Source organism: Pleuronectes platessa, chromosome 8 (assembly GCF_947347685.1).
Source record: "Pleuronectes platessa chromosome 8, fPlePla1.1, whole genome shotgun sequence".
NCBI lineage: Eukaryota > Metazoa > Chordata > Actinopteri > Pleuronectiformes > Pleuronectidae > Pleuronectes > Pleuronectes platessa.
Window position 1 is genome coordinate 21,020,794 of NC_070633.1, and position 24,896 is coordinate 21,045,689.

The 24,896-nt window shown below is 43.1% G+C and overlaps 1 protein-coding gene across 2 annotated transcripts; it reads left to right on the forward strand.

Moving 5' to 3' along the window:
- The first annotated feature begins 575 nt into the window (after nucleotides 1–575).
- Nucleotides 576–24,894, forward strand: zdhhc9 (zinc finger DHHC-type palmitoyltransferase 9). Of its 2 annotated transcripts, none has more exons than XM_053429047.1 (10): nucleotides 576–1,147; nucleotides 1,278–1,489; nucleotides 9,161–9,321; nucleotides 13,198–13,356; nucleotides 14,937–15,074; nucleotides 15,474–15,520; nucleotides 16,458–16,562; nucleotides 20,385–20,488; nucleotides 20,730–20,838; nucleotides 21,397–24,894. In XM_053429047.1, the coding sequence occupies exons 2-10, from the start codon at nucleotides 1,326–1,328 to the stop codon at nucleotides 21,598–21,600; spliced, it is 1,191 nt and encodes a 396-aa protein (XP_053285022.1). In that variant the 5' UTR covers nucleotides 576–1,147; nucleotides 1,278–1,325; the 3' UTR covers nucleotides 21,601–24,894. The 2 variants fall into 2 exon arrangements, with proteins under 2 accessions (XP_053285022.1, XP_053285023.1); XM_053429048.1 differs by having other exon boundaries at nucleotides 21,418–24,894.
- Nucleotides 24,895–24,896: the final 2 nt, after the last annotated feature.

Below are 24,896 nucleotides of genomic sequence, written 5' to 3' on the forward strand. Positions count from 1 at the left end.
GTAGGGTCGCATCGAAAAGTAATTTCACGGAAACGTTGAAAACATTTATAAAATCAAAGTATTCACACAATCTGCTTCTGCGCCATATCAGCAAACAGCTCCAGAAGGTTTTGAGGTACGACCAGATACTCAGAAGGTTCATCAAATGGGGGGGATAGTCCAAAGGAAGTGGAGAAACAACACATCAAGGCATAGCATGAGAGATGGATGAAGTTGATGTGCTTATAGTCCAATAAAACCAAGTATATTATCAGGTGCACAATTCAGAAAGCACTTCTATCAGTACAGCTGATTTCAGACTCTTTTTATACTTTTAATTATATATTTTTATTGTTTTTTATAGCTTACAATTTGGTCTGCCTGTGTGTGCATCTGTATACAGTCCAAACTTTTTTGTGGATGCATGACAGATGTTGGGGTGCGCCAATTTGAAATCTCGCCTAGGGCGCCAACATTGCCAGGGCCGGCCCTGATCTTTAAGATAAGAACATGACGTGAGCGGAGCTGAGATGTAGCTCCTTTGTTCCTCTCTTTTCACCTGTCCTGCCCCTTTAAGGTTGGACATTTCAATCTAGGCGTGTTTCCTGCTGCCATTGACGGAGGAGCTGGATCTTGCGGGAGGGAGGGAGAGAGAGAGAGAGAGAGAGAGAGAGGAGGAGAAAAACCTGCTCATCTGACACATCCACGTTCCTCCTCCACTCGAACCGCGGTTATTCCTGATTATTACTATTTATTTGACGGCGTCCGGGTCATAGTCTGATTCCCGAGGAACGAGAAGCGGCCGGATCGAACCATCGTTTATGATTCAGCCAGATATTATATGAATGTCAACCGGTCAAGGTCCGATCCGCTGGATTCTCAGGCTCCTTCTTCTGCGACTTCCTCACGCGTTTTGGTGAATTCCTCCTGATCAATATTCAGTAATAATCCTTGATAATAATCCCGTGTGACCCCGTGTGGACGGTGCGGAGGGGCGGACACGGATTGTTTGAGCAGCGTGGGAGCTCCACACTGGGGATGACATGCTGCGGTAAAAACTGGAAACTGGGAATAATATGGATTAGGAGACGCTGATGATGTGACTGCGACACTTGAGGAAAGAACATGCTGGTCGGTCCTCCCGTGCAGAAATCTGTCACAACACTAAGTGAGTGCCCTGCTTTCTTTTTCTATCTGTGCGCAACACAGAGCTGTGGATTGTGTTTCTAATGATACACCCGATCCCTGTTCACCCTCATTGTCTGATTTGTGTTGTTGTTGTTGTTGTTTCTCTACAGTTTAACAGCTGACGTTCACCCAGAGATCGGATCCGACGAGAGGACACCATGTCGGCGGTGATGATCACGCGAAAGGTGCGAAAATGGGAGAAGCTCCCGGGGAAGAACACGTTCTGCTGCGACGGCCGGGTGATGATGGCCCGGCAGAAAGGAGTCTTCTACCTGACCCTGTTCCTCATCGTCGGGACCTGCTCCCTGTTCTTCGCCTTCGAGTAAGTTCTGTTCTCTCTCTCTCTCTGAGTCCTGATGGGCCTCATATCCACTGTATCTGAATCCATAAGTCACCTCAGGACGCATGTGTCTCCACCCAGCACCCTCACATCTCTGTAGAGCAGCTGGCAGTGGGCCTGTGTCTCAGTGAGGGTCCATGTCCTGCAAAACCAAGTTCATCAATAGATTAGTTCATGTACAGGATTCCTTCAGAGCCATTTTGATAGTTAAAGGGATAGGTCACCCCAAAATATGTTTTTCCTCATTATCTACTCATAAGGCGATGGAGGGGTGGGTGAAGGGTTTGAGTCCACATATCGTTTTGGAGTTTCAGGGGTAAATAGTGTTGCAGTCAAATCAGTACACCAGTACAGAAGTGTGGTGACCACTTCTCTAAACGTCAAAAAACCACAGAAAGAAAACTCAAAATGTCTCCATACTGCTCCTGTGGTGTCATGTCTGTAAGCCCGATTTTCTCCTATCCTTTTCTCTTATCCTAAATCTCTGCTTGATCCACGCTCCAACACGGCCCCAGAGGATATTTATGCTAAAAACACGACGTAAATGACACCGTTTAAGAGATAATGTCAAAGTCCTGTGGTTCCAGGTTCTCCAATGTTATTATTATTTAGTTTTTTTTAGCCTAATAATAATTTTCCTCGACTAAATCCTTTTAGACATTTGCGTTTAACAAACCAAAACAACAAAACATCTCCTCAGGTTCTGACGTCTTTCTAGCAATTTATAAACCCAACGATCATGGGACTCTTTATGAAAACACAGATTTGTTGAAGAATCGACTCGTCAATCAAGTGAATCCAAGCTGGTGCATAGTAATATCCTTATTTACGTAACCATCAACCCAAATATATATTGTGTACATTATTATATATGACAGAAAAAATGATAACAGAAAATCTGATTTTTTTTATTGATTATAAAAATACTCAAATGAATATCTCTGTCATTTTGACTCCTCCCACCGGTTTCTATTGTATTTGACTTGTTATATTGTCTTCTTCTTTATAATGAAGCTATTTCTGTTCTTCCCGGACACACTTTGCATTCATGTTCCGCTGCTCTGACAGAGAAGAGCTTTATGATTGACCACACACAGAGGTGTTTAATATTTGATAACCCTCGCTGTCCAGCTTCAGGGTTTTAGAAAGGAAAGCTGCCATTTTTGTTGTCTCAGCAGTTCGGTCTCAATCCAGCACTCAAACAACCCCGCGGACTCATTAGCCCTGAGAACGATGCCGTCTGGCTCGGGTGCTGCCTGTGAACCCAAATCCTGCCAGCTAAGGCTGTGCAGAGGACTGTTTTAAAAAAATTAAGACCATGACTGTGAATAATCATCGTGGAGCGGCGCCGCTCTTCATTCAGAGTACGCCCACTTTCTGTCTTTGTCCCTTTTTAAATTCCCCCGTCTCTGCTTTCTCTCCAGTTTGTTGGAGTGACAGATTATAGACGTGATGAGGAGGCACAAATCGTGCAGCACAGTAGCCGCTCTCTCTCTCTCTCTCTCTCTGTGGGCGTGTATGTAGTCGACCAGGCCAAATGGATTTGGAGCGTACAGAGGAGAGGTAGCTGCTTTCACTCATGCCAGGCCCTTCCCATCTCGATCTGCTCTGCACTTTAATGGCCTCCTGCTTCTTCCCTCTGAGTCCGGACAGAAGGAGCTGTTGTCTGGCTCGGAGTGCAGTGAGAAGGAAAGAGATAGAGAGGGAGAGAGACGATGCTGCTCACGCTGTACATCCAGAGCCCAGAGGAGGCATTGCAGTGCCTAATGCCTGGAGGGTTGTTAGCATGCTATGTTCATATTACAGTGAAACATAATTATCTCTCTTGGGGAGGGTGGGGGGGGGGATATTAACTTGGAGAGGCCCGAACGACATGAGGGAAATTTTCAAACGCAGCATTACACGGCCTGTTGATACGTATGTGATTTAAATCTGTGGCAGAGGCAATATCCTTCTGAAACACAGGCTCTGATGTTTATTGCTTTCACAAATTGCACAATTACATTACATTTAATTGAGCATTAAAACAATAAGTCCAGACTTTGGTCGTATAGCCTCGTAGAAAATCCTCAGCTGGTGTCAGAGGTGCAACACAATTTCCTAATCGCGTTTTTTAAATTAAAATGTCAGAAAATGGTGAAACAAAATCCCATTATTATTTCTAAAAGACCAAGGTGATTTATTTAAGTTGCTTGTTTTGACCCAGGAACAGTCTTGAATCCCCAAAAAATTGTTTTACCATCATATGTGACAAAGACACGGACCATGAAATGTGTCTCTATTGACGAAAATATCATTCTGTTGGTCCGTCCACCATTTGGATCCAGAAATAAGTTTCCTGAAAAAGATATTGGATGGATTGCTATGAAAGTTAATACAAAAATACCTCCTCTATCCTGCTTTTCTTCTGACAACACCAGCAGGTTTATATTTCAGTTTCTTTTGTGAAATGTCTCCAGGTCTATTGGATGGATTGCCATGAAATTTGGTACACACACACACACGCACACACACACACACAAGCCCCAGTCAGTATTGATTATAATGACCTTGGTGATCTCTTGACCTTTTGTCTATCGCTCAAATGATCTCTGTCTAATTATAAATCCATGTCAAACTTTGTTTGCTGCTTAACTGCGAATGTTCTCACTAAACTAAGATAACATAGTTTCACACATCTTCTTCTAGAGATGGATGAAATAAACATTGTTATCTTAATAGTCACAGATTAATTTTCGGTTAGTTGACGCATGAGACTGCATCATTAAAATCTAATTATTTGAAACAAAGCTTTTTGTAGCGGCTGATTCTTTTACATTATGCTATAGTTTATCATTCAGCCTTTGCAGGGATTAGTTTCCTTGTATCTTTGTTTGTTTGTTTGTTCTTTTTGTGTTTGGGAGCTGCACTGTGGCGTTGACGGGAGGACAGACAGGGACACGTCCTTGTGCAGACTGTCTCATATCCTCTGAGCAGACCTCTCACTTTTATCACCAGCCATCAGCAGCGCGTGCAGGGAAACCACTCTGTGCTTTAATTTGTACTAAATTGCGGAAACGACCGGTTGAATACACAAATGAAAAGACTCATTAGGAACAACTAAACAAATTATTCATGGAGGATGTGGGCCTGGCTTGTTTTTTCCTTTACGGGCAGAATTAAATAAAACCCTTTCCCTGTTGGAATTGATAGTCTCTGTTATGAGAGGTGATTTGTGAAAGGTTGTGGGAGTTAACTGCCTGACATGTTTGTTTCCACGTCACAAAGCTTCCTCACAGTCGGATGTTTGCTGGTTTGGTTCCCTTTGCACATTTGTGTCAGTGTGTGTGTTTGTGCATGCATGCATATGTGAATGTGGATAGCCACCTATAGAGCTTGGATGAGGGAATAAGAAACTGGAACACGGGGACATTGTGTCATCTGTGTGTCCACCCAGGACGCTGGCCTGAAGCTAGAGAGGCATATGTGCATATAAAGAGACTCATCCTTTTCCCATGTGTTTGTACACTGTCCACCATTTCCCCATTACAAGTGAATGGGCAAGTGGTCTCAGAGCATTTGTATTCAGAGGAAATCTTGTAACCGACCCCTGAGGCTCCCGCAGCATCTCTTACCCCGCCCTGTCTCCATGCTAGCCAATTAGAAAGCAGCTCCCTGCCCAGGCTAAATGAGCAATAACATGATTTATGCTCTACTCAGAGTACATGCTCCATTTACAGTAACGGTGATCCGCAGGCTTTGTTCTCCAGCCGCTTCCGTGACAGGAGGAGAGTGCAGATTTCTTCTCCTCCCTCTGTCACACAGGGAGGGGATTTTATCTCTGTTTGTTATCTGTTCGGTTTGATGACGATGCTCAACCTGAAGACGTGTATATACATAGATTCCAAGTATTGTTTTTCATGCTGCTGAAATTAAATCATCACATACACCGTTAACATTCATTTCACTTAGGGAATATTCTATGATGCAACATCTGTAATCCGAGCTGTAATCTGAGGGAAATGGTCACGACCCCGGCTCTAATGTTTCATCTCACTCATATGGTATTTAAATGTTGCATAACCAGGACGACTGCTTTAACCCAGACCACAGACCGTACCCACTGAATTTCAGAGTAACCTTTTTTAAACTCAGCCTCACAAAGAGGTTTGAATGACATGTTTCCTCACAGTTATCTCGGTTGTCCATTGTTAAGGTCTAGGCTTCCTGTTTTACCATTGTGTTCACGTCCTAGACTTAAACATTTGTTTCCTGAAAATAAAAGAAATCCTGACGATCTTGCAAAAGCCTAGGAAGTCATGTGATAAAATTCAGGGGTTGGGGGAGGCTCCTTTGAAAACCCCCCTCTAATCGGAATATTGACAAATTTCAGTCATGGAGTATCGTTCTATCAGTGTGTGGAAGAGAGAGAGCAGACAGAGTAGGAGTTTGTTTTCTTCAGCACTGCCCCAGAAACAGGTCTGATCTCAGTCTCCAGATGTTTGTATCACAGAGGGCTGTTACTGAGGCCCACTGTGGATCTGCCTGCACATCACGTCCATTATTCATTTGTAGTATGATTCATGCAGCCCGGCAACAGCTTACACACACTAAGTATTAATAAAGGAAGGTCTTTAAACGTTTGCAAAAGTAAAATGTCATGAGTCACCTAAGGAATGACACATTGACATATTAATCCTGGTTTTATTACTGAAGAGTTAAAATGATTTGACTCTACTTTATTACTTCTACTTTAGCAGCTTCTCATCTCGTTCTCAGTTAAGAGTGGAAAATCCTTTGGATCAACGTGGAGTAGACACACCCTGATGCATCTAATACACACACACACACACACACACACACACATACACCTACACAAACACACACACACACAAACGATGTGAGAATTGATAGCAGTCTCATCTTTTTACTGTAAATCTGAAGCTTAAGCAGATTGTTGCGTTTATATTACCGTTCTTCATTAGCTGTTTCCAGTCCTAGTGCTGAGCTAGGCCAACCCACTCCAGGCTCTTATTTACTGCACGAACATGAGAGTGGTATTGATCCCCTCTCTCATAGAGATTTAAATGTTGTGAAGTATAAGTACAAGTACCTCAGGGTTGTATTTGAATGTACTTGTTACTTCCCAGCACTTGATGTCGTTGATAATGTGCTACCCATAGACAGGGAGATTACAGGGAGTGTGTCGGGGGGGGGGGGGGGGGGGGGGCTGGCTGGCTGGCTGGCTGTGTGTCGTTGGGCGGTCTGATCAAGCACCTTGTTGATGATGAAAACATTTTCTCCTCATGGACCCACGGGCAGATTAAGTCCCGTTTTTCTGCTGCCTCCGTGCTGACTGATGAAAAGCCAGCGTCACTGTGCCAGCACCACCCGGCTCCTCAACAGCACAGGAAATGGTCACATCCAGGAAGGACGTGCAGGCTTGATGGGAAGCGATGATAGAGTGTGCCTCGAATACCGACCAGTCATCATTACGGGAATTACACTTCATCGACAGACTGCCTCCCCTCAGTCCGAATCCACTGCCCCCCCCACCCCCACCCCACCCCGCCGTCTGTGCGCTACAAATGGGACAAACCGACTTCACAGGCTTCCTCCAGTGGAAAGTTCTATTGATTTGATCTCTGCTCTGGGTTTCCATTAGTGTGAAAAAGAGGCTATGCAGGGAAACTGCTCAGACCAGTCCTGCAGGTGTGTGTGTGTGTCAGTGCTCAGGTATGTTGATGTACCTGGCTTACATCATGAGCCAGGTACATCAGATTTATAAGGACTCTATTCACTGCCATGTTTTGCCGACTGACAGTTGTTCACTCAGATACTCTCCTCTGTTTTTAAACTTCTTTACAGCTGTGTGTGGAGACAGTGGAGGAAATACCAGCCAAAGAAACCCAAACAAAAACTCTCTCATGGACAAATTACTTTTTCAAAACTTAAGATAGTCAATGCAAAAACATGTAAGCCTGGTTGTAAAAAACAATTGTATTTAAATGGTTGACAAATTCTATTGATTAAACACCAACTCGTATTGTTTCTAATGAACAAATCCCAAGTAAACAAGCTACAACCACATAGTTATAAAAAATACTATGTGTTTGAGCTGTTAAGCAATTTTGATCACCAAAAAAAGCATACTTTTATATGCACATGTGTTACAGTACATGCAGGTGGCTGGTTATTTTCTTGTAAAAACTCCCTTTTATTTAAACTTCCGGCTGCATTGAAAGATTATTTCTTTAATTTGTTTATCAGGGGATTTTCTTTTTGACATTTTGTAATGTCAAGATGACGTCTTGTCGTAAACCCAAGAATGTGATCGTATAAAACAAAGACAAGCAAGATTACTTACATGGTTAATTGTTTATACATTGAGATTTAAGGTTTGTTCAAGTGGATTTTCTGAGTACTCTTACTTTATACTTTGACTTCAACAAAAAGATGATGTACATCAGTGGATTATCAGAGCTCTGAAGTACTTCTTCCTCATAATAAAGCAGAGTGTGTCAGCTCTGTGTGCAGTTTTTTTTTTAATAACATGGTGGGGAAGTTAGCCATGTACAGGATATGGCATAACAACCTGCAACCCTGTAGTGCAACAGTAGTTTTGCATTTTGAATAGATGATCCCGGCCACATGGGAGGGAGATGGGGCCGTGCAGTTAAACTATTAATATCTGCATGCGGGAGTGTTTTCTGCTGCTGCGCTCTTCCCTGTCGCAGCTCACATCTGTTATCGCGTTGAGCAGCAGGCCTGTTCGGTGGAGCCCCGCTGGCTCTAATCTCAAAGGCCTGGCAATCGCAGTTATGCTAATGTTGCTCCACTCTTCCAGAAGGTGAAGGGAGTGTGGCGTGGTGTTGTTTATTCATGGCCGGGACTCTTGCACGATCCAGAGAAAGGGCAGGTCACGACCTTGTGCTCAGAACAACAGTTCAGAGTATGTATCGTGTTGTTGTGTCATGTCCTCCGTGCTCTCTTTCAGAGGGCTCTCACGATTAAGCTTGTCACATTTATATAAATATTTCTTCCACTCTTTAAATCAAAGAGTGAAGGGCTGCAACTAAGGATCGTGAATGTTTAATTGGTTGTTGGAACTGGGTGTTACGATCCCAGTGGATCAGAACTCTGAGTGGATATTCTGATGAAGGGCAACAAGAGGATGCTACTTAGGACACATCTTCAGTTGTTTTCCTCATTGTCCTTGGGTGTTTCGGCCTTTTCCTCACAGGACACCCTGTCCTGAGGCAGCCCCCCCCCCCCCCCCCCCCCCCCTCCCCAACCACAGGCTGATCAGACCCGGGGGTGTGTCCCATAATTACTGGCCTTTTGACAGTTCCTTGTTCCCACAGGAGATCCACTCCAGCCCTTTTTCTTACGGCGATAAGTTAATTGACCAGGGGATGTCGTCCCTTTCCAGCCAAAGCTAATGACTGCCTCACCCATCAGACTCCACAAGTGGTTTTACAGACCGGCCCTCTGACTGATCTTATAACATCACTTATTAATTACCTTGTTCAGAAATATATTTTTTTTTTTTGCAGAATCCAGAACCAGAGATTGTTTCGACATTTTCTGTCTTCAAAATTGTATAAAAAGATGTATCACTTAGTAAAGTCACTATCTCTCTTCATTCATATTTCTTTTGTCTCCCTCCTGCAGATGTCCATACCTGGCTCTGCATCTGTCTCCCTTCATCCCAGTCTTCGCTATCGTGCTCTTCCTCTTCGTCATGGCCATGTTGTTGAGGACCAGCTTCAGTGACCCCGGGGTTCTGCCACGGGCCCTCCAAGAGGAAGCCACATTCATCGAGATGGAAATAGGTAGGTTACAAAACTTTAAAAACATTTGTTTTCATTTCTGTAAAATGTTGGTATATCAAACTCTCGTCTCCCCAATAATCCACTTAACAGGTTGGCATCAAATGTATATTCATTAATGAATAAGCCCAGAGAGAATCACGTTTGGTAGAAATGTCAATAGTGAAAGTTGAGGGTAATTAAATAAATCAGGTTTTCATGACCTTTACATGTCCCCTGAACTACTGTCCATCAATTCTTCAATTAGAGCAGAAATACAAAGATTGATCTCATTTTACAACTCATAGTTAATTATCAATCAAAATAGAATATTTAGGTTGATACATATGAACAAAATGAATAAACACATCCATGTGATTTTGCATGAAATATGTTGTCTCTTGGAGATTTTCACTCGAATCTGAAAAACTGAAGAACTGCTGTCAGCAACATTTGTAGAGTTCTGATCAACCAAAAGTCAATTTATCCTTAATAATAGTAGAAAAAGAGAAATTAAGATTCCACGTTTACTGATGACTCTCGGCTTTCTGAAGGTTTCAAGGAAGCGAGTCGTCCTTTGTGACAGTCTGGCTTCTGTCCTTGAAGTGTGTGTACAGTCATAATTCACAGTCAGTGCTCATAATGCCGACAGACACGTCTCTTATCAACATCCATTCAAATGTTAAGTCAACAGCAGAACAAACGGTTGTTACAGCTCATGATCTGATAGGCTGTCGTCTCTTTGTCTCGTATAAAAACCACATCGGGGATTTGCTCAGTGGATTCTGTGGAAGTTGAGGAAGGGACAGTATTTGGAAGCATGAATAGTTTAGTGTCGGCAGGTGAAGCAGTGAGCAGACGGCCTCGGTCCTGCTGGTTTATTCATGTTCGTTATACTTTATGTTTCTAAAGGTTGGACTCGCTCGGCGGTGGATGTAGCGCTCGGTCTAACACTCGTTCTAACACTCGTTCATTAAGAGGAGTCTGTGTCTCATTATACAATACAAATACTTCGCTGTGTACTAATGACAACAAACTCTCATTGTTTTCATCAGAAATTCATTTGTTTCCCTGTCGGCTCCGTTTGCTCTTCAGACTCTTTATGTCTGGATGATAAGTCATTCTGTGATATTACTGCAACAGCTCACTCTGCATCCTCACCCTCCCTCCCTCCCTCCCTCTCGTGGCTGCTCCGTGTTCACTCTTTGTCTCGGTGTAAGATTCATGGCGTCCTTCAGCCATCGCTCTCCCACTACACACAGGAGGCCTGGGTGGAGACTGGTCTCTGCTCATGACAGAGGTGGACTGTGAGAGCGATGCTGAGGCGCTCGCTCCTCTGAGAGTGGGTGAGCCAGGGCTGCTCTCATCACGTGACTCATTCTGCTCGCTGGATGACAACAGCTCGCCGGTTTAACCATCTTCGGCTGTGATGACACAGGCACCTGCCTGTAGTTTATATGAGCAAATGATTCATGTGAATACAGCTTCAACTAATGATTCTTTGGTTATGATTTTGCTTTGATTGTTTAAAAGCTCCCAGAACTCACATGGTATAAAACGGTATAAAACCCAATTATACAGAATATGTTGGCAAACACAGGCACACAAAAATCAAATCAAACCTTTGAAACTAGAGACCATGAGAGAATATTTGCAGTTTTAACCCAACAAATTATTTAAACACCTGCTTAATTTCTGTTGATCAACTTATCGATACATTTCCAGTTGATAAAGGAAGTTAAACTATTAAAACCTGCTCTTATTCACATTTGCACAAACATGAATACCACGTTCATTGAGGACACAGAGTTAAGTCTTTTAATTATTTACTTGGAGGGAATTAGTTGAAATGTAACTGCGCAATCAATATGTCTAGAGTTAGTACAGCATTTATAGACCGAAATGCTTCCTCAGTTAAAGGCAGAAGCTACAGTATAGTCGAACTGCAGGACACAGTATATAGTACACATTAAAAAACTATTAACGCTGAGGTATTCATCATGGCGTCATGAATTTCATCTATTTCTTCCTTTAAATCCAACTTCTCCAAGCCTCTAAACCTCAGGAGTTTTTAGGATTTCCCTGCAAACACAAGCAAAGAATAAATCTCTAGTAGCATGCAGTTTCCAGAACCTTTCACAGATTAATCACTTTCCCTCTGTGCTTTTTTTTATCCACTTTACACAACCTCCAAAGAAGTAAAACATGTCCGTTACATAAATTCTAAAAAGGCCGAAAATTCACTGCAGCAGCTCAAACAAAGCTTTCGATTTAACGACTCCCATCCCGCACTTAGAGCTAAGAGCCAGTATTTGTGTTTGGACGGCTGGTTTGTTGTTGTTGTTATTAAGTGTGTGTGCGACGACACAGGAGGCAGGCATGGGGCGTTAGCTTTCATTCTGAAGCCGAGGCCGGCATGTCGATGAAGCCGCCACAGCCTCTGTGCTCCGTCCCCTCCGCCTGTTAGCGACTGGTCCCGGGGGGAATGCTAATACGAGGAGAGGCTTCCTCTTGGAATATTTAATGCCCCTCGCAGACAGAGCTCTGCTACCCGAGGGAGTGGCATCATTCCCTCTGAGTGATGACTCATTCATTCGCTTACCACTGCTTTATCCTGAAAGCCGCTTATCCCACATTCTTTAGATTGTATATTACGTTGAACATTTTGTGCCGTCAGATAAAATGCATTTCTAAATCTTCATGTCTGTCGATTTATTAGGGATAGTTTCTATTGTGGATGTGTTTCCATGATTTATTAATATGCTTTTACATAACAGAGACTGGTCATTTAGAGCAATATAATAAGGATAAGTATGCAATTTAGCTAATGCAGAATACTTCCTCCACTCGTCCCTAAACACTCTCTCCAGCTCAGATAATCTAATTTCCACGTTTGGCACATTTTCCTTATCTTAATGTGTCCAACTGAGAGTCCAACATTCACATTGGGCCAGAGGCAGCATGTAGATTTCTCCCTTACAGCTTTTCCCATGACAGATTCCTGCCTGCAGCCCTCTGGTCATAAACCAGCCTCTCTAATGGCTCCTGCAGTGCAACATAATAAGAAAAATCGGAGCTCTTCAGAAAAAGAGATTTTCATTTGGTTGCCGACTGCTGTGCAGAAGAGAGGCTGCGTCACGTCCAAGATACGACTGTGAAATACAGTCACTCCCGTGTGTGGAAGGTTAGCTGATGCTCCCACAGAACTGGACACTGTGCACCATAGTGTTGCTAATATCCAAGATTAACAGCTCAGTGGTCATTACACATAAATCCACCAGCATCAATACCAAGCCAATGTTGTCATCCAATGATTTTCTCAAGGTTCAACTATCAAGATTTATATCTGGCTTTTTCCTCGTCCTTGTCACTGGATGTCACATTTCTAACTGTCTGTTTGAGAAATACTGCAGGTGAATGTAATGTTGTGAACAGCTGTAACATCCAATGCATTCCTGTGCAAGAGCGCTCTTAAGAATTGCATATTGCAATCTGACACTGTTCACTGTCTTGCATTTCACTTTTTATATCTTTTATCTATTATATATATTTTATTTAGATATGTTTATGTCTAAATAAATGTAACTTTGTAAAAATATTACAAAAAAAGGGAGTAAATAAGAAGTAAATACTGTGTAAAGATATATTGTTTCTTTTTAATGCTTTTCTTATGTCTGTTGTATTTATTGTGTTTGTATGTTTTTATTGTTTGCACCAATAACCAGAGCAAATTCCTCGTAGGTGTAAACCTACTTGGCAATAAATACATTCTGATTCTGATTCTGATTCTGATTTTGTGAAGCTTATTCTTCCTGCCAGCACTGAAGATGTGTGAGAGTTAATAATAATAATAATTTGAAAACGCCTTCTCATGAATGTTGTTCTGTTTTGTTTCCTCAGAGGCCGCCAACGGGAACGTGCCCGCGGGTCAGCGGCCTCCACCGCGGATCCGCAACGTCCAGATCAACAACCAGATCGTCAAGCTCAAGTATTGTTACACCTGCAAGATCTTCAGACCTCCTCGAGCGTCTCACTGCAGCATCTGTGACAACTGTGTCGGTGAGACATCACTTCTTACCCGTTGTTCTCATTGGATTATGGTTTATGAGACTTTTTTCAGATGTAAAAGGTTAGAAATGTTAGAATAGCTTCCTGACTTGATTGTTACCAGAGTATTGACCTTCATATTCTGCCTGGATTCATTTGTCACGGTGATGAAATTATTTGAAACAGATTTATAAATAAATGTCAGACCAAGCAAACATGGTTTTAGAAAACTGAGACAAACTCACGAAAAACATCACAGGGTGGACTTTTTTAGAACGTGCTTTGAATTTTGAAGGCAGTGTGTGTGTGTGTGTGTGTGTGTGTGTGTGTGTGTGTGTGTGTGTGTGTGTGTGTGTGTGTGTGTGTGTGTGTGTGTGTGTGTGTGTGTGTGTGTGTGTGTGTGTGTGTGTGTGTGTGTGTGTGTGTGTGTGTGTGTGTGTGTGTGTGTGTGTGTGTGTGTGTGTGCGTGCATGCGTTCGGCTGTTGTGTCTCTCAGTCCTGCAGAGTCTTGCAGTCATTTGGCTGCTGATGATTGAGGAATGTGTTTGAACGCAGCGTAGACTCAAAGGCGATATGAGAGGAGACAGTGGAGGCTAAGAGAGGGAATAAGTGCTCCGTCATTGTGAACACTGGTTCATCTGTGTGCACCTGCTACACACACACACACACACACGCCTCACTCCCTGTTTTACTGCAGTCATATCTTTACCTTCTCAGCTTAACATCATTCTCAGTGGTGAAAGTCCAAATACACGGCACAGAAAAGCTTATATAACCAAAATATTTGCTTATACACACAGTCTTTTGTGGTACATGTATAATGACTTATTATCAAAGTAGTCTGTAGTTGTTTGAACAGTGAATTTGGTTTTGTTGGATTATTCATACAAAACAAAAGGTACTGGTGTATAACATGTTTCAAGCCCTGCACGTGTCTCTGATATTAGATTCAATTTGGGAAAGTGGCAAATCAGTTTTATTGTCTAGTAGCTAAAGTGTTTATATTTTTAGCTCTAATTCAATGGTTTTTATATCCACACTTAGCAAACAGCATAGAACAGCCACAATATCGTTAGTGTGGTGCACCAACTGGTCACCATCACCATCTCACTGCCGTTACCAAGACTAAGCATACTTCCTATACAGCTGACTCATTCCAGATCGAGTGTACAGTGAACTAATTGAATTCTAAAACAATAGAAAACGTGCAGTATCTTTGTTCTGCAAATCCCAAAATGATCCATTTATTCGACCTTTTCTACAAAGCGCCTCTTGCCTCATGTTTGTGTGTCTGTAAGCTCTTGTTGTGAAACTCCATCCAGGAAGTTCAGAGAAAAGTAGAAAAAAACCAAGACGTTCACCTCTGTTTACCTCTGTCCCGGCCTAACTTCCATCTGGCTCTGCTCTGTTTAATAGAACAGGAAGGGATCACTATATTTAGATCAGGTTTATAGAAGCTGAAGCACAAAGCGACTAAACGACTGCAGCTGATACCGGTGTATTTTTAAACACTTTGTTTGATTTAAAAAATAGTCCCCAATTCACATATTTATACATCTACCCTGTTTTTTTTTTTCTTCTCTTTTTCACAGACCGTTTCGATCACCACTGTCCCTGGGTGGGCAACTGTGTGGGCAAGAGGAACTACCGATACTTCTACCTGTTCACCCTGTCGCTCTCCCTGCTCACCATTTACATCTTCACCTTCGACATCGTCCACGTGGTCATGCGTAAGTACCGAGCGTCCAATCAGAAGCAACGTGCAGAGAGTGACTTGTGTCAAGCTGCAAGAATGTGGCAGAACAGGGCGAGCGAGCTGTGAAACCCGCTCGTCAGCAGCGACTCCCAGGGTTGATGCAAATGCAGACACATGTTCTGTAACCATGACCTAATTCAGACCAGGCTCCTCCTGATACGGGACGCGACGCACAACAGCACCTGACAGCTCGACACGAGTCCTCTTCCATTCTCATCCTCCTGCTTCCTTGTTCTAAACCCAACACGACACGGACACACCTTTCTCATGTGGATAATTAGCTCTGCTCTCTTTATAATGTTTAATATGTGAGATCTGTTCCTTTTCGGGAGAATACAATGAAACAGCAACTGTCCTCTCTGTCTGTTCACAGGCTCGGTGGATAAAGGCTTTCTGAACACTTTGAAAGAAACACCTGGAACATATCCTTTCAAAACTGCTTTGGACGGAGCTGGTCTTTGTTATGATATAGAAAGTCCTGTGTGCTTGGTGTTTAAGTCGTGAGAACACAGCTGCTAAGCACTGGCAACATGGAAGCTCAAATTAACATTACTGCAGACATGTGATGAGACTGTTGAGAATATCAACTAATAAAATTTACAAAGAAAATCTATATGTGAGTAAAATTTTAATATAGTATTTACTTTTTATTCAACAAAAAATTAACTTCCATGGCATTTGTCAGCAACTCATGTATTCAGAGCTTCCAGAGAATATATACAATATATACAATATATACAATATGTACAATATGTACAATATATACAATATAAAGGATTATGTTTGCCAAATAGCCAGGCAAAATATAGTACTACTGAAATGTTTATTTAATAAAGGCTACTTCTTATACTCAGAATAATATCCTCCACACTCCAATGGAAGCGTTAATGCAGTTTCTTTGTTGTGCTCCACTTAAATATCAACCACTTAGGAAGTGGGTTGTTTTTTTCTTTCAGCCTTGGGTGTGTATCTTCAGCCTCAGTTCTCCAGTATGAAAACATGTCTGCAGCCAGAGTGCAGTAAAATCTGTTTTACAAGATTGTTAATTTAAAATATTAGCTTGAGACATTAAAACACAGGAGGAGACATTTTTAATCGAGTGAGGAAGTTTAATTAGCAAGAGTAGAACATTTTACAGATGTAGTAACAGTAAATAAGGGAAGTTTTACTTAATGATAAATTGGGTTAGAAGAGTAGAAACTTCTCGTCTCTGACTTTATGTTTCTTCATTAGTCTTTGCTAATAAGTCTTTCATCATGTTTCATAACTCCTCTTCCACTTTGCCGTCTCCTGCTGTTTACTCAGTGACCGAGTGTCTGGCATCAAACATCTGTTACTCTTCTCTTAACTGGTGTCCACTGTGCTGGAGGTGCTGGTGTGTTTCTTCACCCTGTGGTCAGTGGTGGGACTGACCGGCTTCCACACCTACCTGATCTCCCTCAACCAGACCACCAACGAGGACGTAAGTGCACCGAACTGCATGCTGCCTCACACACGACTCCACACGAATGATGGTGTCAACATCTGCACTTTGTTTACTCAGCTCTGAATCAGCAGGTGAAGCACAGAGCGGCACATTTATGTAGTCTGTTTTAATTTTCATATGACCTCTATGAACCATGACGTTAACAAACAGGATTAAATGTGACATCATTATCATTCAAGTGCTGGATCCAAGTGGTGGAATCTTCGACTTGATGCTGTTTAACTTGACTTTTATTGGCTGCAGTTCTTAGTGGTTCACCATAAACAGTGTGAATAATATTTATTATACTTTATACTTTAAATGCTGAGGGTGGACCATGTTGAGCTCTCTCCACAAGTGACTTGTGAACCTCGGCCATGTATAAACCAAAACATCCAGATGTGATTTAACTCGCTCTTAATTTAAAATGGAGTCGCATCTCCTCTTCCTCCCCCAAGCAGGAATAAAGCAGAAACTTCCCGCCATCTTGAACATTTAGAGCCGTAGCAATCAGAGCCACAGTAGCATCGCCCGTTTATACACAAGTCCGTCTCTTTATAGCATCAAAAGACTAATTAAAAAACAAACATACCCACAATATTAGCAATAATTACCTAAAATAACACACACAAATCATTTTTGAGAAATTGTATTTGACGTGTACTTGGACTTTTTACTTCGGTCCACGTTCCATCCACTAACGTGGAGGAGGTGAGGTTTATAACATTTACTGCACCTGGCCCCACGTGTACATAACTCACCACCTTTGGCCTCGTCCGTCTATACATACAATCTGTGTGGCCCACGTGCACGTTTGGGTGGATCCCACTTGAGCTCAAAGGTTGATGATTGTGCACCAGAAGCTGAAAACGTCACCAAAAGATAAACATTTGCAGTTCACCAGTTTATTCATGACAGTACCATCGTTACCAGGTAGTTAAAAGCTATTTATAAAAAGAGAATAATGCATTTACAGCTTTTTAATCATCCGGCCACTGAAATACTACTTGGTTGCATTTCCACTTAGTTGTATTCTCTCCTGTATCCGATTGCTCTGCTGTTTGCTCAAAACAAATAAAATGGCAAAGTACAATGAGGAGAGAACTGAAAAGTTCCCCCGTCTTCTTTGGTGCTGTTGACTGGGTTTCACCATTTTATCACCTGCCCACATTTTCTCAACTCGAGTGGGAAATATTTCAGTCTTAGCGGTAAACACTAGATGTAAATATATTTACAAAAATGAACGTTTATCGTTCACATATGTAAAAATTACAGAGATGCTCCTGGGTGCAGATCCGTTTCCAGCCCTCACACTTGTTAGAATTACAATGAAATGCAAGACACGGGTCTAAGTTGTTTTAAAATGTGTTTCGGATCCACACGTTTGACAAAGTTCAGCACATAGTGAAGATAAAGCGTCGCTTTAAACGTCTGTAAACGTTGTGATCAGTCAGCCTGGGTTCACGTGGCTGGAAGGTTAAACACACACGGTTGCGGTGTAAACACTACAGCTCCTTGGAGCGCCGAGCTGTTACCTTGACAACCTCGCTCTGTGTCTGGAGCACTGGGAGGACTGGGAGGACTGGAGGGTTGTTAACGCTGCTGCTTGTTAAACAAGGTTATTATTTCGGGAAGCGTAATAACTAAACAAAGTAAGGCTCTCAAATATAAGCAAAGGAAAAGTATTAAACAAGATCTTCCCTGAAACTACTAGAGATTATTTAAAACAGCTGAAACAAAGACATGTCACATGTTTCTAACACGTTTTTATTTTTAAATCAGATTTTATGTGACGCAGAATGAAGCACATGCTGGTGTGTGTCCAATATTTCCTGCTTTGTTTTAAACATCGATTCACCCTGTTCTTTTTATCCGGTTCAGCCCCAGAGTCTCTCTTCAAGGGAAATGTGGCGAATAGAGTTTGAGCCTCACAACCAACGAGCTGGTAAATGATTCAAACGCAGCGTCCAGGCTCTTCTCACCGGCAGCACGACGCAAACTAATCCTCTGAAAATATGCACAAACTGCTGCTATTAATAAAAATCAGTGTAGAAACTGAGCTGAGATCAGAACGAACGAGAGCAGCTGAAATTTCTGTATCTCCGCTCTTTGATGCCAAATGAAGTATTGATTGCTTGGGCGCGTTCCCGTTGAGTCATTATTTAGTCATCACACACACACTGGGCCGACGTGAAGCAGATGATGAGTGGTGGTGATGCAGGTGAATCCAGTTCGCAGTGTGTGTGTGTGTGAGGAGCAGCATTAACAGTGTGTGTACTTTATCGGGGGGCTTTGTTTGGCCCAGATCTGACAGCAGAAGCTCTGACAGCAGAAGCTCTGACGAGAAGCGCTGCTGGAGACGGTGGGAGATGTAGATGACGGAAAGCAAGCGAGTGCACTCGTACTTTGTTGTTATGATTAATTTATTATTCTCCTTCTTCTCTCCTGTGGGATGTTTGGCCTCATTCCCCCCCCGCCCGTACAGAAATGCAGCTCTGCACTGTAACGTTGCTCCGGGAGTCGAAACAATGGCTGTCAGCCCGGCCGTTTCAATATCTGTGATTGGCCTAATAATAGATGCATCGATACCTGCAGGGCCCGGGCCCACTGCCAGAGATGCTGCTGTGGTCGAGCCGGGAGGGGGATTAGGGTGGATGGCGGGGGGGGGGGGGGGGGGGGGGGGGGGGGTGAGTGAGGAGGAGGGAGAGAGTGTGAAGAGGATAGAAACGGTGGAATAAGGCCGAACAAGAGAAGGCACCTTGAGTGTTGTAGCTCTTCTGGTCTCCCACAGGACGACACATGGTCTGTCAGCTGTGTCTCCAAACACACACACACACACACACACACACACACACACACACACACACACACACACACACACAAACACACACTGCAGCGCTGACCTACATCTACATATACTGCTTTTTTTCTCTGACTTGCAGGAAGGTCAGTCAGTCCAAACAGATGCTGTGAAAATGAAAATGTGTCTGCATCATTATGTCTGTTACATTTGCACCAATATCAATTTCATTTCTCTTCTTCTTAATTGTTTTTGCGATAATTAAAAATATCATATACGAAAAGATTAAAAACATGACCTAACATTGGCCCACAATGCAGCCATTTGCACTGTTACAGCATCAAACAATTGTAATAATGAGTTGTATAACTAATATATAGATGTAAAAAGTGTCAATGAAATCCTATATACCGTATAAAACATTATATGTTACAAGATCCAGGAATTAATCTCTGAGAAATCAGTGAAATTGTTGATTAAACACAACGTTAACAACATTAAATGGGTTGGTTCTTGGTTCATGTCCCATCCTGCTGCCGAGTTTAGTAGAAATCCATTTAGTAGTTTTTGAATAAAACTCACAAAACAAACAAATAAACAAACCAAGGGGCGAAAACATAGGAAGTCAAAAAAATATGATTTTTAAAGGGAATAATGCAGATGGATTTTTCCACCATGAAAATGAAGCGATGGAGAAGAACCATCTAATGTTTCGTCTGCTGCCGGCGTGTGACTGAGAGGAAACACACATCACACACTCTCCTCAGCACATAGACTCCCCATTAAAACCAGGAATCATTAAAATCCCTGACTAGATCCTTTTACTGGGTCAAAGCCAAGCCTGTGGGAATAACATCTAAAAATGGAGCTCTGCTTTTGAATAAGGTATAAGCCCAGGGAAAATCTGTTTGAAGGAGAACTGAGCGAGGGGGTAAAGTAGTCGGGGTGAGATCGGGACCTCGGCTGATGTCTTGAGAAGACTCCATGTGTTTTATGCACTGTATTTGTTTTTTTTCCAGATTAAAGGGTCATGGTCTGGGAAGAACCGAGTCCAGAACCCGTACAGCCACAAGAACATCTTCAAGAACTGCTGTGAGGTTCTGTGTGGGCCGGCCTACCCCAGGTAAAGCAGGGAACACGCACAGACTCACACAGGCCTGAGTGATTTAGTCTGAAATGTCTGTATTTGAATCTGAATCGCCCTTGTTGAATTCATCCTGGTGCTTTCTTCTCATGCTTATCGGGGAGTTCTGTATCTGTGCCTGAGATGCTGTGATAGATTAGTCTCCTGTCTCCTCCGACTCGTTCGGCTGAATCACGAGCAGGATGCACTTAGTGACTGATCGCCTTGTCTCGCCTCCCAGCGTCTTGGACAGAAGAGGACTGCAGGAGGACTCGCCGGCTCCTGCGTCGACTGCTGCACCGAACAACAGCAACAACAGCAGCAGCAGCAGCCCGGAGCCACAAGCCATGGTGAACACACACACACAGACACACACACACACACACACACAAGCACTGTATCCTCCCTGTTCACCCAGTTTGCTCTAAAGTGGCTACAAAGCAGATCAGTGAAGGCAGAGCAGAAATATAATTTCACTTCAGTCTAAATCTATTACAGAGGCAGTTTGGTTTGTGTGTATTTTTATTCTGAAGCATTAACATCTACTTCACTGGTCGTTTGTGACATGTTTACTTTAATATGTTAATTCTGTTTGTTGAAGCCAGAGAACATTTGAACTTGAACTGATTGGTTTGCAAGAATCCAGGATTTATTCAGGAGTCGTAACAAAGTAGTTTTTATTCCTTTAGCCTTTTTCAACCCTTCAGTCTTCTGGGGCCTCACACATTTTGATCTGGATTATTTCACTGCATCTCAGATCACTGTCCGATCACACGTTTTATTTCAGTCTCATGATATTACTGGTGGATGTAACATTTTAATCAGTTATATCATAAATAAAATACTTGTTATATTCATGTTTATTCGGTTTGTGGTCCTTGGCTCACTCTGCGTCTGCGTCTTTTCAGCATGCTGTCCTCTGCCTACAGAAAACCACGGCTCCGCTCATCTTCAACGAGCACACGCCCGAGGACGCCAAGCCGAGCCTCGGTGCCCCGGCCCAGAAGAGCCCCTCGCCCAAAGAGGAGCACCCCCCGCCGTCCAAGGTCCCGCCCCTGGCTTCTCCAGAGCCCGACGTGGACGCGTCCAACATCAAGGACAAGTCCCATTAGCTGTGTGAGGGGGGGCGGGCCCTGATTGCGGCCACTCCCCCTCCCCCAGAAACCTGCCTGGACAGGAAGTGGAACATTAATAATCAATGTCTGTTACTGTGCGGGTGACTCAGTTACTCTCCGGCTCCGGCCCCACATCCAACCAGAAGGGTCTCTGCTGCGGCCCCTCCTCGCCCCCCCTCCCTCAGCAGGCGCTGCAGAGCTGTTTGACTGACTCCTGCAGGAGGGGGGGGGGGGGTGATTTAATGTTGAGTCAGCAGCTTCCTCTGACTCCGGAACACTGCATGCAAAAGACCCGCAGGTGGAGACGCCGCTGGGAAATCTGCAAAAAAACAAGAACACTCCAAAAGCGAATGACTTTCCCTGTGGCTCACCTGTGGGCTCCTCTGTCAGACTCTTCTCTTCTTTATTTAAAGTTGCATAATGACATTTATCGTGAGAGGCCAGTTCATATATACTCCTTGCAAGTGTCTGGCAGGACAATAATACTTCTGGACATGTAAACACCAAACATACTGTCGGCTTTCGTTGTGTGCACATTACATGTCCTATGCAAACCATGAGGAGGCAGGACAGGCTACCGCTGAAGGTGTGTGAGTGGACGGGACGTCCGTGCAGGGGGGGGGGGGGACAGGCCAGTCCTCAGCTGAGCTGTTCCTAAAGGCTCCTTCCAGGCAAATGTAAATCGACCTTTCCAGTCCGATTCTGCTGCATCAGTACTGTTATTACTTATCTTCTTTTTTTTTTTACGTGATCTGATCCAGGCCAACTCCTGTCCTTCCACTTTTTTCTAAATGTGAGGCTGCAGTGTGACGCCGGTGCTCTGAGTGACGCGGCTGCTGCGTGAAAGGTCTGACCTCTGGTGATCGTAGACACTTGTAGTAACAGTGCCTTATCGCAACAGTTGCACTACGAAATGCAACTTGGGTCGAGCAGCAGAGACAAACCTTCACAGGTCAGAGCCGCTCATACGCAGGTCAGTCGAGTGCTTCTCAACCAGGGGGGTCGGGAGACACAGCAAAGATCATGAGGAGATTAAAGTGAAAGTTTCATATTGGGGGGGGGGGGAAGAAACACTCTTTATTTGGTAAAACATCAACAACCAACCACAATTTGTTGTTTCACCAACTGGAGCTCTATCTTGACTCTCTAACATTTCAGTATTTGCACAACTTAGACAAACAGTGAGAGGTGCTGGCACTTAAATGCAGAATCATCCAACTCTCAGCAGAACTGTTAATACGATTATTTCCACCCCCCCGATAATGAAAAACGAATTAGGTTTCTTCCGGGAAAGTATTAGAAAGATAAAATCTTAACGAGGAGAAATTCACAACTGGAAGATAAATTCCGCCTGTGACCAGTAGATAAAGTTGTGTGTGTGTGTGTGTGTGTGTGTGTGTGTGTGTGTGTGTGTGTGTGTGTGTGTGTGTGTGTGTGTGTGTGTGTGTGTGTGTGTGTGTGTGTGTGTGTGTGTGTGTGTGTGTGTGTGTGTGTGTGTGTGTGTGTGTGTGTGTGTGTGTGTGTGTGTGTGTGTGTGTGTGTGATCTTGCGAGTCCTCACTGTTGAGAATCACTGATTTAAGAGAAAAAGAGATAAAACGCTTGAATTATAGATTGAAGTGTCCTGAAAGCTTCTCAGCTGACGAGAGAAGACGAGCGACATCAGCAGGTTGTTGTTGTTGTTGTTGTTGTTTTTTTACCTATTTGAAGCTGAACTGTGGCCAAGTGTTAATTATTGTGCCTGCGAGCTCGAGCGCCTCCTCCTGTGAATCACATCAGAGCCGATCTTCCTCAGAGTCCTCTCTCTCTCTCTCTCTCTCTCTCTCTCTCTCTCTCTCTCTCTCTCTCTCCCCCTGCCATCTTCTGCCTTTTCATACTCGTCTTCTCACATCTGCGCTGTGACAGTGAACTCCTTCCACGGCAGCTGTCTCGGGCAGACGTGCACACATCCTCTCCTTTCACACATCTGTGTCTTTCAGACGGAGCGCAGCCTTTGGTGCGAGAATCGAGAAATTGTTTTTGTTTTGCTCGAGGGGGGGGAGAGAGAAGAAGATCCACTCAAGGCAAACTGAGAGAAAGTGAAATTCTTAGTATTTAAATGATTTTAGCAGATAGCGAGAGTTTGTCTTATAGTGATTGTGTTTATATGCAAGACAGAGTTGGTGTTTGTGAAATATACCTGTGTAGAAATCCTTAGTGTGTTCAACGGCGTCGTGTGGGACTCTGAAACCTGCCCGGGAGGAGTTATGATCAGAGCCCCGGTCACAAGTCCTCCTCAATCTCCTGAAGAACTAACTCCAGACACACGAGCGAGGAAGAAGCATTTAGAGAAGAAGGGATGGGCGGCAGCGGTAGGAGGATTTTTTTCATGGAGCCGTTTGAAGCTCATGACTGATAGTAGATACTTATTAAAAAAATGATTATAGGCCTGAAAGTACCATGTCTTTCATTACTGATTCATCTGTGGATGGTTTTCTTGATGAAATGATTGTTTGCTCTGTATAATGGTGAAATAATAGTGAATGTCCAAACCCCCCAAAATACATTTTATCATGAGAAAATAAGCAAATACTCACAGTTAGAAAAAAAACAACTGGAAGGACATTTTGTAAAAATATTTTTTAATATTTTGTTGGAAAATCGCTAAACAAACAATTGATCATTAGAATAGTCGTCGATACATTTTCTGTTGATGATCAACTCACTCTTCCAGCTCTAGATTCTTCCTTTTATTTATTTGTATTGTCTTTTAGGAGGGATGGGTGACGTGACCACTGGGAGATGCTGTAACGTCTGTGGCAGTATTGTTTCTGTGAAGTCAAGAAATGTAATTACTGAATATTTTGTTTCCCTCCAGAAATCAAAAAGAAAAAACCAAGAGCACTTTGGTAGATTTGTCATCGAGGGTGTTTGAGGAGCGTTTGTATCGATGGCTTCGTGTCGCTGTCACCGAGAACAAGAATGTATGTGACCGATAGAAGAAGGGACGTTTGTGTTGAAGCAGATTTTAAAGGGAAAGTTGAACTTGTTTTATTTTTAGCTGTGTAGGTTTTGCAGGCTGACGAGCGGAGCTGTCGTCCCTGAGACTCCTTTGTTGGAATGACCTGACCTGGGATCAGACCTGAACCAAGCTCTGGTCCGTGTGTTGCATCGTGTAAACAGAGACAGAACGAGCTCTTATTTATGTTCACTTTTAGTATCAACACTGTGATTCGACGTGTTTCATTTTGATTTACTTCACTTCTTTTTACATGATCAATGTGTCTGGTAAATAAACAATATTGTCTTATTATT

Bases quoted from the DNA above. Each gene is read 5' to 3' on its own strand.
- zdhhc9 (XM_053429047.1), top strand. From the start codon at position 1,326: ATGTCGGCGGTGATGATCACGCGAAAGGTGCGAAAATGGGAGAAGCTC. The intron at 15,521-16,457 runs ACATATCCTTTC...TAACTGGTGTCC, and splicing joins CTTTGAAAGAAACACCTGGA to ACTGTGCTGGAGGTGCTGGT. The intron at 20,839-21,396 runs GTGAACACACAC...GCGTCTTTTCAG, and splicing joins GCCCGGAGCCACAAGCCATG to CATGCTGTCCTCTGCCTACA.